The sequence below is a fragment of the Takifugu flavidus genome, chromosome 10, assembly GCF_003711565.1.
Source record: "Takifugu flavidus isolate HTHZ2018 chromosome 10, ASM371156v2, whole genome shotgun sequence".
Taxonomy (NCBI): domain Eukaryota; kingdom Metazoa; phylum Chordata; class Actinopteri; order Tetraodontiformes; family Tetraodontidae; genus Takifugu; species Takifugu flavidus.
In genome coordinates, this window is record NC_079529.1 from 6,241,076 (window position 1) to 6,255,771 (window position 14,696).

Below are 14,696 nucleotides of genomic sequence, written 5' to 3' on the forward strand. Positions count from 1 at the left end.
TCATTAAACACTGTCTTATGTCAGGTTTTATTAATGTCGTTGCATTTGCTTGTCTCAATAAAAAAGCCAGTGCTTTCAAAGTCTATTTAAGTGTTGTTCCTGGGGATTATGTTCCGTGGAACATGGTGAATCAGTCCAGACTGTTGCGGACGTTAATGAGTATTTGTTATTTCACGCGTCTCGTTTCTCTTTGTGTCGTTCCAAACTGACAGAGAGACGGAGGCAGATTTAATCCCACATTCTGTCAATCGGTAAAATGCTCCACATAGTTTCAGTGTACCTGCCGCGGAAGAGTTAGTGGGACATCAGCGCCGCGGTGCATAATTAGTTCATGAAACAGTAAGAAGTCTGTGTAATTTCATTTAGAATTGACTTTTTGCCCTTCATTCGATCCCTCTGGAAAACTCAATCTCCGAGAAGTCAAGGGTTCTTCCTTCTTTAATAACAGCTAAACACATCAACACAGCCCTTCCAAATGCACCCTTAAGCAGTTAGGAACAAAATAAGAGATGGAAGTCTAATGAAAAGAGCTTTAATAGAAGAGCAAGGCAAAGGTGGCTCAGAGGCTTGCTGCTGTTTAATTCAATGGGATGCTCCTGGTGTCTGAACACTCGCCCATTTTAATTGCGCTCCTCGTTTATGAAAGGGAGTATCAAGCGATGGAGCTTTAATGAATCTACAAGAGAAGGCAGGCTATTCAGTCTGCCTCCCTCACGCACACTGGAGGATAATGGGATTGTGCTGGTAAGGCCCACGTGTTTTTGGCATTGCATCGTTGCATCGGCCTGGCAGCTAAACACACGCAATAAGAATTATTAGCAAGCAAGATGAAATCGCAGGGAACAGACGTGTGTGTGTGTGTGTGTGTGTGTGTGTGTGTGTGTGTGTGCAGGGGCAGGGAATTCAATAACCTTCTCCAAACCTTCCATTACCTTTTCCAGGATTAGATTAATAATCGCAAAATGGGCATGTTGTTAATCAATAGCTCTGTATGGGCTGAATCAGTAATCTCATCATTGACGTGAGGCAACACTTAATGACTAACAAAATAATTATCATAATTATCAATACTGCTGTCACGTTTCATTATTTGCCTGCTGATATCATCTCCCATCACCTCTGACGCCAGCAAAATCCGTCTCAGCTTGCTCCAGGCTTTAAAGACAGCGACTGAGCCGCGCAAGAGTATAGCGCCACGAGAAAACGCCGTGATAATGAGGGAGGGAGGATGACAGATGGGGGTGAAGCTTACCTTCGCCATCTGTGCCTGGACGCCACTGGCTTTGAGCGAGGCCACAGCCTTCTGGGCTGCTGCAGGGCTGTCAAAGTCCACAAAGCCATATCCTGTTCACACACACACACACACACACACACACACACACACACACACACACACACACACACACGATAGAGGACAAAACAGACAAGAAATATTACTTAACTGTTGTTGTTGGATATTACGGTGCACAAACGCTCTGCCAGAAATCCAAGCCTGAGGTTTGATTATATTGCTGAATAAATCCAATAAATGTGTCAGAATCAAATCTGGTCATGTGTGCATTTAAATGCCCTCCATATTGGTTTTGATCAAAAGTGTATGGTAATGCCTGCAGAGGGTTGTGTGCAGTAAAGCTTCTTTTAATGAAATCATATCTATTATGTCTAATGTATGGCAGCACATTAATGGCTGCTCAACATTCATTTTATGGTCTTTGTAGATCTTTGTACATAAAACATAAAAGGATGACTTAAAATACACAATGAATCTGGAACAATGAAATACTCCTGAAAATCGGTGGGCCTGAGGATCTAATCCAAATACCGAGCAGCATTCAGGGTTCCTGTAGTTTATTTGCCGAGGTCTGTGCAGTCCCTCAGGACATTCCTCCCAGACCACCAAACGGGTCATGCTAGAGGATGTTACAAGCTGCAGCACATTCTCCACACCACCTCCAGACTCATCTGTCATGTGTGCTCCGTGTAAAGCTGCTCTCACATCTCAAGATAACAGAGCAAAGTTGGCAATTCTGGTGCCCTGCTGGAGGATGCCAGGCCCTTATGCCACACTCATAGAGTCTGTTTCTTGTTTCTTGCATATGAGTGGCCTGCTGGAGGTCATTTTGTAGAGCTCTGACAACACTGTTTCCATTCCTCCTTGCATAAACAGGCAGATAGCAGTTCTGGTGCTGGGTTTTTGCACCCCTACAACCCCTTCCACCTCTCGTGGTGGACTGGCCTGCCTCCTGGTATCTCCTCCATGCTCTAAAACAACACAGCAAACCTTCTGGCTAAGGATGTGCCATCCTGAAGATGCTGCGCAACCTTAGCGGGCTGTAGACGGCACGCCATGCTACCACTGGTGACGTTAGCTTTACAAAACAAGTCAAGCTAGCCAGAGACAGACAGACAGACAGACAGACAGACAGACAGACAGACAGACAGATAGATAGATAGATAGATAGATAGATTTACACAAACAGAATGCCGAGAGGTGCTAAGAGGCTATCTTATAGCTTTCTGTTCCCTGACATTTAATATCCCAGTTCCTTGTTCATGAGCTCATTCTGTTGCTGTGCTACACTAAATCTTCCAGTGCTCCTCTATTTGTGCGCACTGGCGTCCACCTGTGCCCGAGTGCAGCTCCCAACATTTAATGCAGGGATTAAAGTGATTTACACCCGTGTAAAAAAGGCTGCATCAGTCAGTTTTACTGCGAAAAGATTGTCGTCACTGTTTAAGTGTGGCGGTATCGGTCAAACTGTTGACCCTCTGGCATGTTCGGATGTGCAAAGAACACATATCGGGTGGAACATCGCAGCCATTCACAGTTTATTTTTTAAATACTGAGCAATGATGTACATTCCCCGTGGCAGCAGTGGGCCTTCCATACCTTGGAACTGAGTAACGGTGCAAAGCTGTGATGGAGCATCAACAGGAAGTGAAAATTATGAACAATGGGGGCCCCATCATGAATCAGACCTGTTTCCCACCTGCTGGGAACCGAGCACGGCTTGTAACCGGGGTGTGGGGGTGTTGGCAGCGGAGTGTTTTCAGTCGTGTGGTTTGTAATGTGCAGCCAGAGTTTCTCCACTTTGTCCAGCCAAACCAAGGAATTTGCTGCTTTTAATCACTGCTCATTTCCTACAGTCCACTTTGTGGTACAGTATGGTGCAGGAAAACCACCGTCAGCATGGCGCGCGGCTGCCATGACCGGATTTAATCCGAATCTGAAGTTCAGGTGAGGTTTTGTGTCACATGACGTCCACATGACTGCGAGGCTCCAGGGAGCCTTCAGTAGAATTCTGGATGATCAGGGTGATCACAAAATCCATTAATGTTTTTGTTTTATTATTTGTACATGTGATCTACCATGGCAGTCAAAAATAATATTTTACTGGGTTGCATGGGAAGGACAGGAACAAAGAAAGGCTCAAATAAACAAAGCGAAGCTAAATAGACAGCCTCCTACTGGTGTGAATGGCAGCTTCCAAGCTGAACTGGAATATTGTTTATGTGAGAATGTTTTATTTCTCTGATTGTATTTACATGAGAATCAAATAAAAGGAATATCAACACATGCAGAAACCCAACGGGGGAAAATGATCCCAAAACGCAGCTGCTTTGAAATTCCAGATGTGGGCTCGAGTGGTCCGAGCATGAACATAATTAATTAATCCATATTTCAAAAGCCTCACTCATTACAATACCAAATATAAACACGCTTCGGGAATATCAGTACATACGCCTCTTGCTCTTTCACAGTCACTCACACGATTCGGTCCCAACATCTGTTGTTGTGGGTCTTTTTCTTGGGTTTGGAGCCCCAACACGGTGCTGATAAGCAGATGACTTTTTTATTGTTCAAAAGCAGCAAACTGTTTTCATAATACGCATATGTGCACAGATATATTTATACTGATGCCAATAACAAACCCGTCATTTGGTCAAAATGAGAATTATTTACGCATACTTATAATGTGTACATATTTATAACTTTGCCAACACTGACCCAGCCAAACATTCTCTGCAATATGCAATGAAAACAGTCATTAATATATTATGCAGGCATGCCTACACAAAATTCTGGGTTTAAATATATATTTTTCTTTAATTGGGGCCACTTCAAAACACTTCAGCTAATTGTGGATGCACAGACATATTTTACTGTGTGTGCATGACAGGACACTTCCATTTTAGACCAAATATAAAAGTAAACTTGTGTATTTCCTGTGTCAGACTATAACTAATGAATGTTGGATTGTGGACTGCCCATATAATTAGTGGCAAAACAGTCCAAAGTTCACCGGGTCCATTTCAATTACAGTTCACGCAGACCAGGATCCGGGTGGTTCATGACAGTTGTTTGCTAGTACTGCAGCAGCACGTGGGCTTCTAAAGAGAAGTCCTTAACGCGAGGTGATATGGATAAGTAGGCACACTTTTTGTGGGGCCATTTGAGATGCTGAAAATGCTGATTTAATCTGCATGTTGACTCTGACGTAGACGGACCTGACATATGTGAAGTTATTCAAATCAGCAAAAGCCAAGGTTTTGCAAAGGTAAAGCTAATACTGAATACATTTGGGATTGGACCTGTTTCCTTAGAAACCTCTATTCACAAATAATGTGATTAATTCTGTAATAGGAGCAAAAATCCAGCAAACTATGTCAAGTTATCAGGTCACGGTATGTCTGAGCCTAATTACCGAGACCAATGAGCCCCACCCCATTAAACCCAAACACACAGTGAGTAACAGCATTGTCTCCTCCAAACAGACACAACTTTGTTTTGAGTGATTTACTAATGAACTGTGTAGTTCATATCAAACGTATTCGTAGAGCAGCAGAAGTTTATGTCAGCTGCTCAAGGACCTGGAGCATGACCTCCTGATAAAATATAGTCTGTAATCGTGTTATGCCCTGCGCATCTGACTCAGGGTATACATCTAAAGATGTCTGTTGGCTTGGCCAGGAAAAATATGTCACACCGTCGAGGAAGAGGCATGAAATACAGACACATTTTTCCCTCCCGACTGCTCATTTCACTGAGCACTTCAATGTGATAGCCTTGAAATTGGCCATCTGCTTTGACTGTATTCATCACTCAAGGCAGAGATCTTTTGCAGAACATTTACACACCTCTTTCTCCAGGGAGGTCAGAGGTCAACAGTCAGTGACAGAATGCTCCATGGAAGCTTTTACAAATTTATTTCTTCACTCAAGGACTTTTCTGCTGAATGTTCAGCCATATATATATATATATATATATATATATATATATATAATGTGTGTGTATATATATTATTTATTGTGCATATTAGCATCCACACACATGCTTCACACACCAAAAAAAACCCTCCCATCTAATCTCTTGAGCTCCCAGAGTTCCTGGCCTTGGGCCATTAAAAGGGCTAGCCAAGTATAAAGGGAAAAGGAGAGATAGAGCATAAGAGGAATTGGGGGAGGCAGGGAGGAAGAGGGAGGAATTGTTGGCCAAAGAGAGAGAGGGAAAGAGAGCAAGAGAGGAAGGCCAGAGTAATGCAGACAGAGAGGGGGGCACTTGTATTTGGGAAATGGAAATCCTTCACATCTAGAGTGCTTTCCTCTCCCTTCCTTCCTCCATCCTGTGTTCTATGCCCTCGCCGTCCTCCAAACAGAAAACTGTCTGTGTGTTTAACACTGTGCCTGTTATAAAGCTCTGACATAAAGATTTTATTTGTGATGCTGAGAAAATGGAGGATATAAAAAAAACTTCAAAAAAAAAGAAAAGTAATTAAACAGAAAATACTTTGTTGGATTATGTTTCTGGGGAGTTCAATTTATCGTTGCATATATATTCAGGGAAGCCCATAAATGTGGAAATGATGTACTTTATATTTCACCAGCAGATTTAAGAGCGGTAAAAAATTAGAAGAAATCTTTTGATGAAGGAAACGCCTTCCGTAAGAAAGTGATCAGAGGACGTCTGCATGACAGCAGCTCTATGCAGCCTGATGGAACATTGCCACAGACAGCACAGGAGGACCACTTTATTTACCTGTCCTTGTCTTCTCCGCCTCTTTGCACATCTCTGAAAAATCTTCCTGAATAGATTTGCCTGTCTGCTAAATCATCAGTTTGAAAGGGGGCCTCTTCCGTTTCCATCAGCCCCGGGTTATTTTTACCCCCACCCCTCTACCTCTCCATGCCCCCACCCATCAATCCCTCCCTGAGACTTCCCTTTGCCAATTTGTACTCTCTTAGTCACGCTAAGCACTTATCTTGTCCCCAGTGAATGCCTCTGCAATCAAACCTACACTTATCCGGTTGTAAGGCATTCTAATGACCGGCTGATAATGAAACTCCATCATTGGGAGTTAACAAATGGCTAAGAGATGTATAAATTCCGCATCGCAAGCGGCAAGATTGTTGATGAGGGTCCCCCCATTTTGAAGAAGCAGTGCATTAGATGAATGAATTGATTCCTCTAATTGGTTTCAACATAGTTGCGATTACAATGCAGACAGAGACAAACATACAAACTGTTAATTAAAGCACACAGAAATGAGCCTTATTCATAAATGACAGATAAATAGAGGCTTAACTGAGTCTACGTATGGACTTGTAGTTCCTACGTGATGGCGTTAGCAGGTCAACCTGCGGCTAATGGTTTCAAACCGCTCAAAGCCACATCCCACTAAGGGCCGTCAAAGCAGGTCTCGGAATTCTGAAATTCGTAAGCATTCCATAAACAGCAAGACAGGCACACCAAAAATACCACTGGAGTGAAAGAGATTTTCAACTGGGGTATCAATATTTTATCCTGAGTAATCACTGTCTACTCTGCCATTATTATCAATCTCACTGGCCTTCCTTTCACTCATAATATTCAAGCTGATATGTTGATTACAGGGCATTTGTTCTCCAAAACCATGTCACTGTACCTTTGGAGCGCATTCTTGGCAGAAGAGCAGCAATCATGCTGAACACATGCTCTTGTGTGTCTCTATAACAGCAGACAGCTACAATCATATTGATTAGTGCTTTGTTGAGACCACTCCAATAATCAAGCAGTCTCTCATCAGACGGCACTCGACTGAGCCTCAGGCACTGCAGAGGAATATCTGAAACACATTGTGCCTATTTTGTTGTGTTTCACTGGTTTTGGTTTGTTCAGTGACAACAATGCCGACATCTTGGTTTTAAAAGGATGCTTGACTCTGAGTATTATTACGCTGCAATCCTGGGAAGTAAATCAAACATAAAGCTGTGGAAGTGCATCCTTTTGTTATCAAGAGAGGAAAAACACACGTATCCATGGCAAGAACAAAGTGAATTTATACATTTGGTGTCTTTTGTTTCCAGTCCGTGGAAAAGTCATTAAGCTGTACAAAATCTGGAGGTGGAAATTATTTTAATTACTCTAATTGTCTCCTAAGGTACTATCAAAAAAGAAAAAAAGCTGTCTTAGGAGCTGGAATCTCATATCAGGTCTGCCACTGTGCAAAGTTTTGAATCACTTTGAGGGGTGAACAGGTTTTTACTCACCTTTGCACTGATTGGTGTTCTTGTCCAAGATGGCCTTTGTTGACACGATTTTCCCATATCTGTAGAAATCACAACAATAACACGTTAACGCTGGATCACCAGGAGAACCATTTGATCCTTCCTTCAGGCCAATTTAGACACTAGAGAATATTGATGAATCCCAGATAGAAGTTTGTGACCCCAAGCATATGTATTAAATGTGAGTGATGTCATGCCCTCAACTGCCCAAATCTCCCCAATTAGCCTCAATATGTCCAAAATTACGATACTAAACACACATCTTTAAGCACCACCTCTCTGTTCTATATTTCTGCCTGCTCTTAACGTTTTCCATCCACTTTGCCACCTGACTGTCCTGCGTGCGACACCTCTGTCTCTGTTATTCCACAGAACCCCCCCCCCCACACACACACACACACACACACACACACCACCTCAGTTCTATTTTCTATCACCGTGTTCTGAGAAAGAAGTTAATAATGTTTCTTATCAGAGCGGTCTTTCAGTTCCGCTGGAAATGGATGAGCTTGAAACAGACGCAAAGCTGAGAAAGAGACTGAGAACACATGAGGGCCTATGAGAGGAAAACTAGAGGGAGTAGAAAGATTGTCTGGCCACTGGCCGCTCCATGGATGTGACTTTTTAATTAATGTTTTAACACAGAAGCATAATGACTGGCTGGCGGCGTGACCATCTAGCAGATTGACAGGCTGACAAGCTTGCTGACGGGCAAGGAGGGCAGAATATCCTCTAGCGTCCGTATTTAGGGGAGCGATAACTATAGCTGGAAGATTCAAATGATAGAGAAACCGGGGCGTGACACAATCTGGAAGGTTGGAAAGCATTGAAAATAAGAAATTAAAATGAACGGGAGAGTCGATGGAAAGAGTGGGAGCGCAGTCAGTCAAAAGATAAAAAAAGACATTGGAAGTGAGGAGGAAGTGTGTCGGGGAGCGATAGAGATAGTAAGAGGTGTTTAATAAAGAAGAGATCATTTAGTTGTCACCATCAGGAGAGGCTCTGTCAGCCTGCTGCTTGCGTGAGTGAGAAGAAAAGACAAGAGACTCTACCTCGCCTGACAGCCACACATCAAGGTCTATTGGGATAGGAGACTTAAGAAGTAAAGACAGTAAAAGGCCTTAAAAAGCTGCTCTCACACATATCATGACAACTCTGCAGCCTGTGATCTTGAATTGGTGGAGAAAATGATTCATGTTCACACTTTTGACCAGAAATTTGGATATTTTTTTGATAGGGTTTTTCCCAAACCAAACAATTCAAACTAGTAATTTTTTGCACATATTTTTTGAAAATGCTTTTAGGTGTGAGGTTTGGAGAGTTATTCAGTGCTACAGATGCAAACCAAAGAGCGAAACAATGGTCCAACGCATGTATGCAGAGGACAAAATCCCGTGTCGAAACATCACGGAATGAAAAACAGCAAAGTTGTAATCATACAAGCGCAGAAAGCACACGCCATCTGGCAACACCAGACTCAGTGTTCACTTCTGCCTCACTGTGATTCAAACTTTGTGTGGATCTGTATAAATCTATGAATGTAAGTACTTGCAGTGCATGTATGGGTGAATGTGTCTGGACACCTACTGGGTGTGACTCCCTGCAAGATTAAGTGTGTGTTACTTGTTTTTGCTACATAAGGAGACCACCACAATATTTTTTTCTAATTTTCTAACCTTATATTTTATATATCTTATTTGAACAAGGCTTGAGCAAATTAAAGGAATTTTGACAGAGTTGGTTACAATTACCTGTTTACAAAGGTAGCAATACAAGAATGAGTGTGGAGGAGAGGAGAGGAGAGGAGAGGAGAGGAGAGGAGAGGAGAGGAGAGGAGAGGAGAGGAGAGGAGAGGAGAGGAGAGGAGAGGAGGGGAAAATCACCACAGACTGATCATTGGTTAAATTCCATTTGCATGCAGACATATTTAATAATACGCTATTGTTAAAAAAGATCAGATGATGTGCAGAGTCTGGAAAGTGCAGAGTGTCCTGTCCCGTCCTAACTGGAAGCTTGTCATTGATTACAGGAGCTTGGAGCTAGCTGAAGCAACACTGACCTGCACTTGAACCAACAGCAGTGACACATGAAGACACTTGAAAACTCTTCATTTGCCAAGAAAATAAAACAAAGAACCAGATGTTATGGCTAGCAATTCGACATTCCATCTCTCTGTGCCCAAGAAAAAGTGAAAAAAGTTCCTGAACTTTTTATAATTTGTTTCCATTGAGTCTTCATGGTGTTCACAGGGTCCATAGTTAAATGCAAAGCAGGGGGAGTGATTGTGTAACAGATCTGACATCTATGTGAGCCAGCGCTACATGTGTTGCTCTGTAAACAAACCCTTCTCTCTGAAGCATTCATTCAGATCTCAGAGCTCATGGCTTACATCATTCAGATGACACCACGTTGATTTTCTGTTCCCCCTTGACGTTGAAATTTAACAGCAGTCTGATGTGATAATGCATATTTTTCAATCATCAAAATGGCCGCCATCATTGGCACACCCCTGAATTCAGGTTTCATGTCACTAAATCACCATTTCTTTTAAGATCAAAGGTAGCTCGATGTTGCGTTAAGTCAAGGCCTGGTCCCTGGTCATCTCTGAAAGCTAGCTGTCCGATGTCTTCTGAACTGCAGCTGCTAAATGTCCAGTTCTCTGTACTTACGGTTGCATATACATTAGTTACATTTGTTTTCATGCAGTGTGTAAGCAGTGTGTGTTGCAGTTGAGGTTGTGTCTGAATGGCTGCTCAGTCTCCCTGCATGGTTCCTCCTAATTGGGGAACCAACATAGCTGTTGTTTCTCATAATTTCCCTCAGATTTCTCTGCCTCTGCTAGCTAGACTGGGGTAGCGCGGGGGCTTCAGATACTCATCCCCCCATATGTAGTTAAATATATTCAGAAGATGCTTCTGTGTTAGTGAAATATTGAATGTAACTGCCTATAGGGCATTCTGTGAAGCTCTGGGGCTGCAAAGCATTCTGGTTAAGTGGTGCAATTTAAGAGTTTGTTCTCTAACAATAAGGCGATGGAAAGGATAAAGTAAGTCATCTTTATGACCACATTATTCTAAAGTAAAGAAACACATTCATCTTCAGGGAATGGAATAGACGATTGTTCTTTTATCTTATCCTCATTTTCCTGTGATCCGATAAGACTGTGGGCCACAGTGTCAACTTTTGCCACAAAGATTTATGTCAGGCCAAGTAGCTGGATATAAGTCTATTTCTACTTCAGTGGTGGGAAAATTGAGTTTAGATGAGTTTCATCTCCACCACATCCCTGGCCTTAACTCTGCAACGAGCTCAATATCTTTCAGCATCTGGGATCCCTAATGTTGACTTTTCCCCCAACAGAACACTCAGTAAACACAGAGGGGAACTGAGTTAAGTCCTCTAAGTTGCACTAGTTCATATATGTAGACCAAGGACGCGTCCATGTGTTGTAATCACGACTCTAGCATTACCTATTTAGTAAGAAGAAAAGGCCTGAATCCTCCTGGGAGTTTCTCTCAGGATGAGTATATTCTGGCACCTCCAGGTGGGACGTACTGTACTGCCTTTTTATCAGTTCTGTCACTGGACAGAGTTGAGGTGTTAAAGTTTCCAGAGCGAACCCCATTAAGAGTCCAAAATGAGCTGGGCTTTTCCTTTACATACCAGAAAAATACGACTTCTGACTCTCAAATGCTCTCATTATGCTTGTTTGATAATAACCACCCCTTCAGATGTATGCCCAAGCACGTACAAATGGCTAATGTTTGTATAGTTTGATTTCCCTCTTCCAGAAAGAGAACTCTGACAAGGGGCTCTTTTTTCCAGCTGTGAGGAATGAATTAGAAGTAAAACCCCTGAATTTTTGTCTAAGTAACCCTGAGGATGGTAAGTTTCAGAGAACACATGGGAGATACTAAGGCTAAACATATGAGTCACATATGGAGTTTGTTATTTACCAGCATGGTAAAGAAGGATGCAGAGGGAAGAGTGAGGATGCAGTAGTGAGACAATGACATCACGATGAACACGTCAGTGAAGAATTCACATACGCAAGTGTTCTTCACTGTTAATCATTGTCATCCTGAGTAGTAAATACATGACAGCTTACAATACAGCACAGCGATATGAAGTCATTCAAATCCAGAATGAAAGTCAATAAATGTGAGGAACAACAGACTCCATAAATGCTAAAAGGCAGAATTCTTGTGCATGCAACAACCCTGTGAATAAGACTTTAATGTAGTAAAAAAGGTGAAATCCTGAGAGCCAAAGCTGATGTGCAGGGTCAGGCACGGCCTGAATCACAAATGTTGCTTAAATATGAGTAAACAGTTTCAAGCAGGCTTACATCGCATCTACAGCGAGTCGTGAGTCTTTGAAGTGACTCACATGGTCTGTAAAGAAAGTTTGGTATTTAATTATTTTGACAGATATAGAGAACACTTTGACAAAGTTCCAGTGAATTAGGCTCGTCTCTGTGCTCCTGTGATTTCTGACTATTGGAAATAATCATGTTTCAACATTCATTTTCATCTTCACTAGGAGTGCAAATTAAATTTGTACCAATTGTATGTTTCCCTGCATCTGCAGCTCTGAAAACCCCCATTAAAATGTTAATATGATAGATAGATAGATAGATAGATAGATAGATAGATAGATAGATAGATAGATAGATAGATAGATAGATAGATAGATAGATAGATAGATAGATAGATAGATAGATAGATAGATAGATAGATAGATGACAAGTGTGAATAAAAGCACAGGGGGGTATCTTGCCCTTGTGCTCTGCTTTAGATGCCACTCACGGTCCGCTCTGTCCCCAGACGTTAAAAGTGTGTCCATACTTTGGGAGACCAAGGGAGTAATTGGAAATGTCAGCTGACAACAGCACTTTTCACTGACACTCTGAGAACTGGCACAGGGACAGACAGGGGGTGGGGGTGGGGTGGGGGGGTGTCAGGGGCGAGAGGCGAAGGGGTGGAGGGCAGGAGGAGGAATTGATGAAGATGGTGGCTTGGAAAGGGAAAGGATCATGTTAATGAGCAGGGAAGCGTGCAGGAACAGCCAGACTTGGTCACAATAAGGATGTCATTGATTCCAGGGTGTGTGTACAGTGTGTGTGTGGTTGTGCCAAGGGGGAGTCCATCCGCTCTCACTGTAACTCTGTGTGCATGAATAATGTCCTCCTTTGTGTGTGTGGGTGCATGTATGCATGCATTTATGTCAGGGGCTGACAGAAAAGTGCCACTCAAAGCCAGAGAGATTTGGATGCCCAGTGCTAAGACTGTTGCCCAACCCCCCCCTCACACCTCCTCACCCCCCCTGTCGACCTTTCCCAAATGTTACTGACCACTTGGCACACTGACTCGGCCTCTAATGAAACTTTTATTGGGTCCCATTTTTCACCATGTTTCCCCAGAATGCCCGCAGGCCAAAGCTGAAATACAACAGGACAGAAGTGTGAGGGGCACAGAAGGGCAAAGCCTGTGTGTGACCACTCCCCCCCCCCCCCGCCCCATCCCTCCATTCTAGGTTTTTAATTAAAACCAGTTTCATTAATATAAATGTAACGGCTTTGCCAGCTGAATATTTAGCTCAACAGAGAGTGTGATTCAGTTCAGTGTGGGAGAACTGCTCAGTCTCCGATCAGATGGGGGCAGTTTAGGAGTGAACGCACGTCAGCAGCACGTCTTCTTTACAAAATAAAAGTGATATTTCTGAAGTGTCAATAAGGTGCGAGTGTGCTTTCTATATGTTTCCAAAGAAGCATGTTTAAAGCATGACCTGAAATCTGATCTTGGAATAAAGACTGATGTTCAAAAGCTGTTAATAAAATATCCGGTGGCCCCCTTTTGTCCATACGACCACGCCGCCATGTTGCCGTGTAGGTAAGTGTAGCTTGACTGCACAAGTCAAGTCTGAAAAAGTTTTTCCATTGCACTGTTGTGACATATTTCTACACTGAAACATCTGAAATTCCTCCTCATGAGAGCGTAAAAAACCTTATTTGCAATATTTGAGAGGCTCTTTTTGAAATGCAGGTGTTTCAATTACCAGTTTTTCACTGCGGTATTTCGGTTTTGCGCATTTCTAAGATTAATGGAAACCCAGGCGCCGTGAAAAGGAGGGATCAACGTCAGCATCATTTCCTTACGTATTAACGAGATGAACAGAGGGGCTCAGGTTTGTTTTGCAAACCCAGCACTTGTGCGATAAATCACCTCCGGTCTCTTAAACTTGAGCAAAGATATTGATATTGTTTGCTAAGATCTAAAATCTATGCTTCTAAACCCTCTGTGCAGCTTTATGGTAGGGTGGTCTTTGGTGCGTCAAATACCTCTAGTGAGAGTCAAATCTGGTTCCATTATTTTTGGAAAAAATCAGAATTTATTGCTGTTCAAAAATCTGATGTATCTTGCGGATGTATGCGCACGTCCCATTAAAGTGCGAATGTGTAGAACGGATGGGTTAGGCCCAGCTGGGCTCTGTTTTTTCCTCTAAGGAAACAGCGAGAAGGCAAAGAAAAGGTCAAGAGCAAACTGTTGATACTCATAATAAGCTGTTGTTGGACTCACGCAAACCTAATTACCAGGAGCTGAAGTGCATGGAGTGGGGATGAATTGAGCTCAGCTGTGCTGAAGGATGCATCAGCAGAGCGAGGACAAGGTCAGATTATCTTTGAACAGACCGGGATGGAAGGGAACTCACGGCTGGCAGAGTTTGATGAGGTCCTGGTCGGTGGTGGCTGGCAGCAGACCTCGGATGTACAGGTTGGTCTTACTAAGTTGCTCCGCTAGCCCTCCGCCGTGACCGCCGCCTCCTCCTCCTCCGCCTCCTCCTGTGGTACCGGGGCTGGGTGGAGCCATAGGTGGTGGGGGAGGAACATAGGACTGCTGCAGAGACAGAGAGGGAAAAATCACACTTTACATCTGCCTGCCGCATTATCACCATCATGCCAGCGAGGCAAAAATAACACAATGCTCCCATCTTTGTTCACACCTCACACACATTTGCATGAATGATAGCAGGGGGACACAGCAGAGTTTCCCCCTCCCTAAAGGAGCCAGTACTAACAATATGGGGCTTAAACAAAAACTTTAAGGATGCCGTCAAGTGTTTAATTCTTCCTCTTTATCACGCGGAACCTT

General features: G+C 43.0%; 1 protein-coding gene across 8 annotated transcripts in view; it reads right to left on the bottom strand.

The window, feature by feature from the left end:
• LOC130532206 (RNA-binding motif, single-stranded-interacting protein 3-like) overlaps positions 1 to 14,696 on the bottom strand; it is a 75,443-nt gene that overhangs the window by 37,936 nt on the left and 22,811 nt on the right. For all 8 annotated transcript variants that reach the window (XM_057044650.1, XM_057044656.1, XM_057044658.1 and 5 more), the window contains 3 exons: positions 14,257 to 14,441; positions 7,528 to 7,586; positions 1,253 to 1,344 (listed from right to left, as the gene is read on the bottom strand). In XM_057044650.1, the coding sequence (XP_056900630.1) occupies positions 1,253 to 1,344; positions 7,528 to 7,586; positions 14,257 to 14,441 (336 nt within the window). The remainder of the gene's footprint in view (positions 1 to 1,252; positions 1,345 to 7,527; positions 7,587 to 14,256; positions 14,442 to 14,696) is intronic.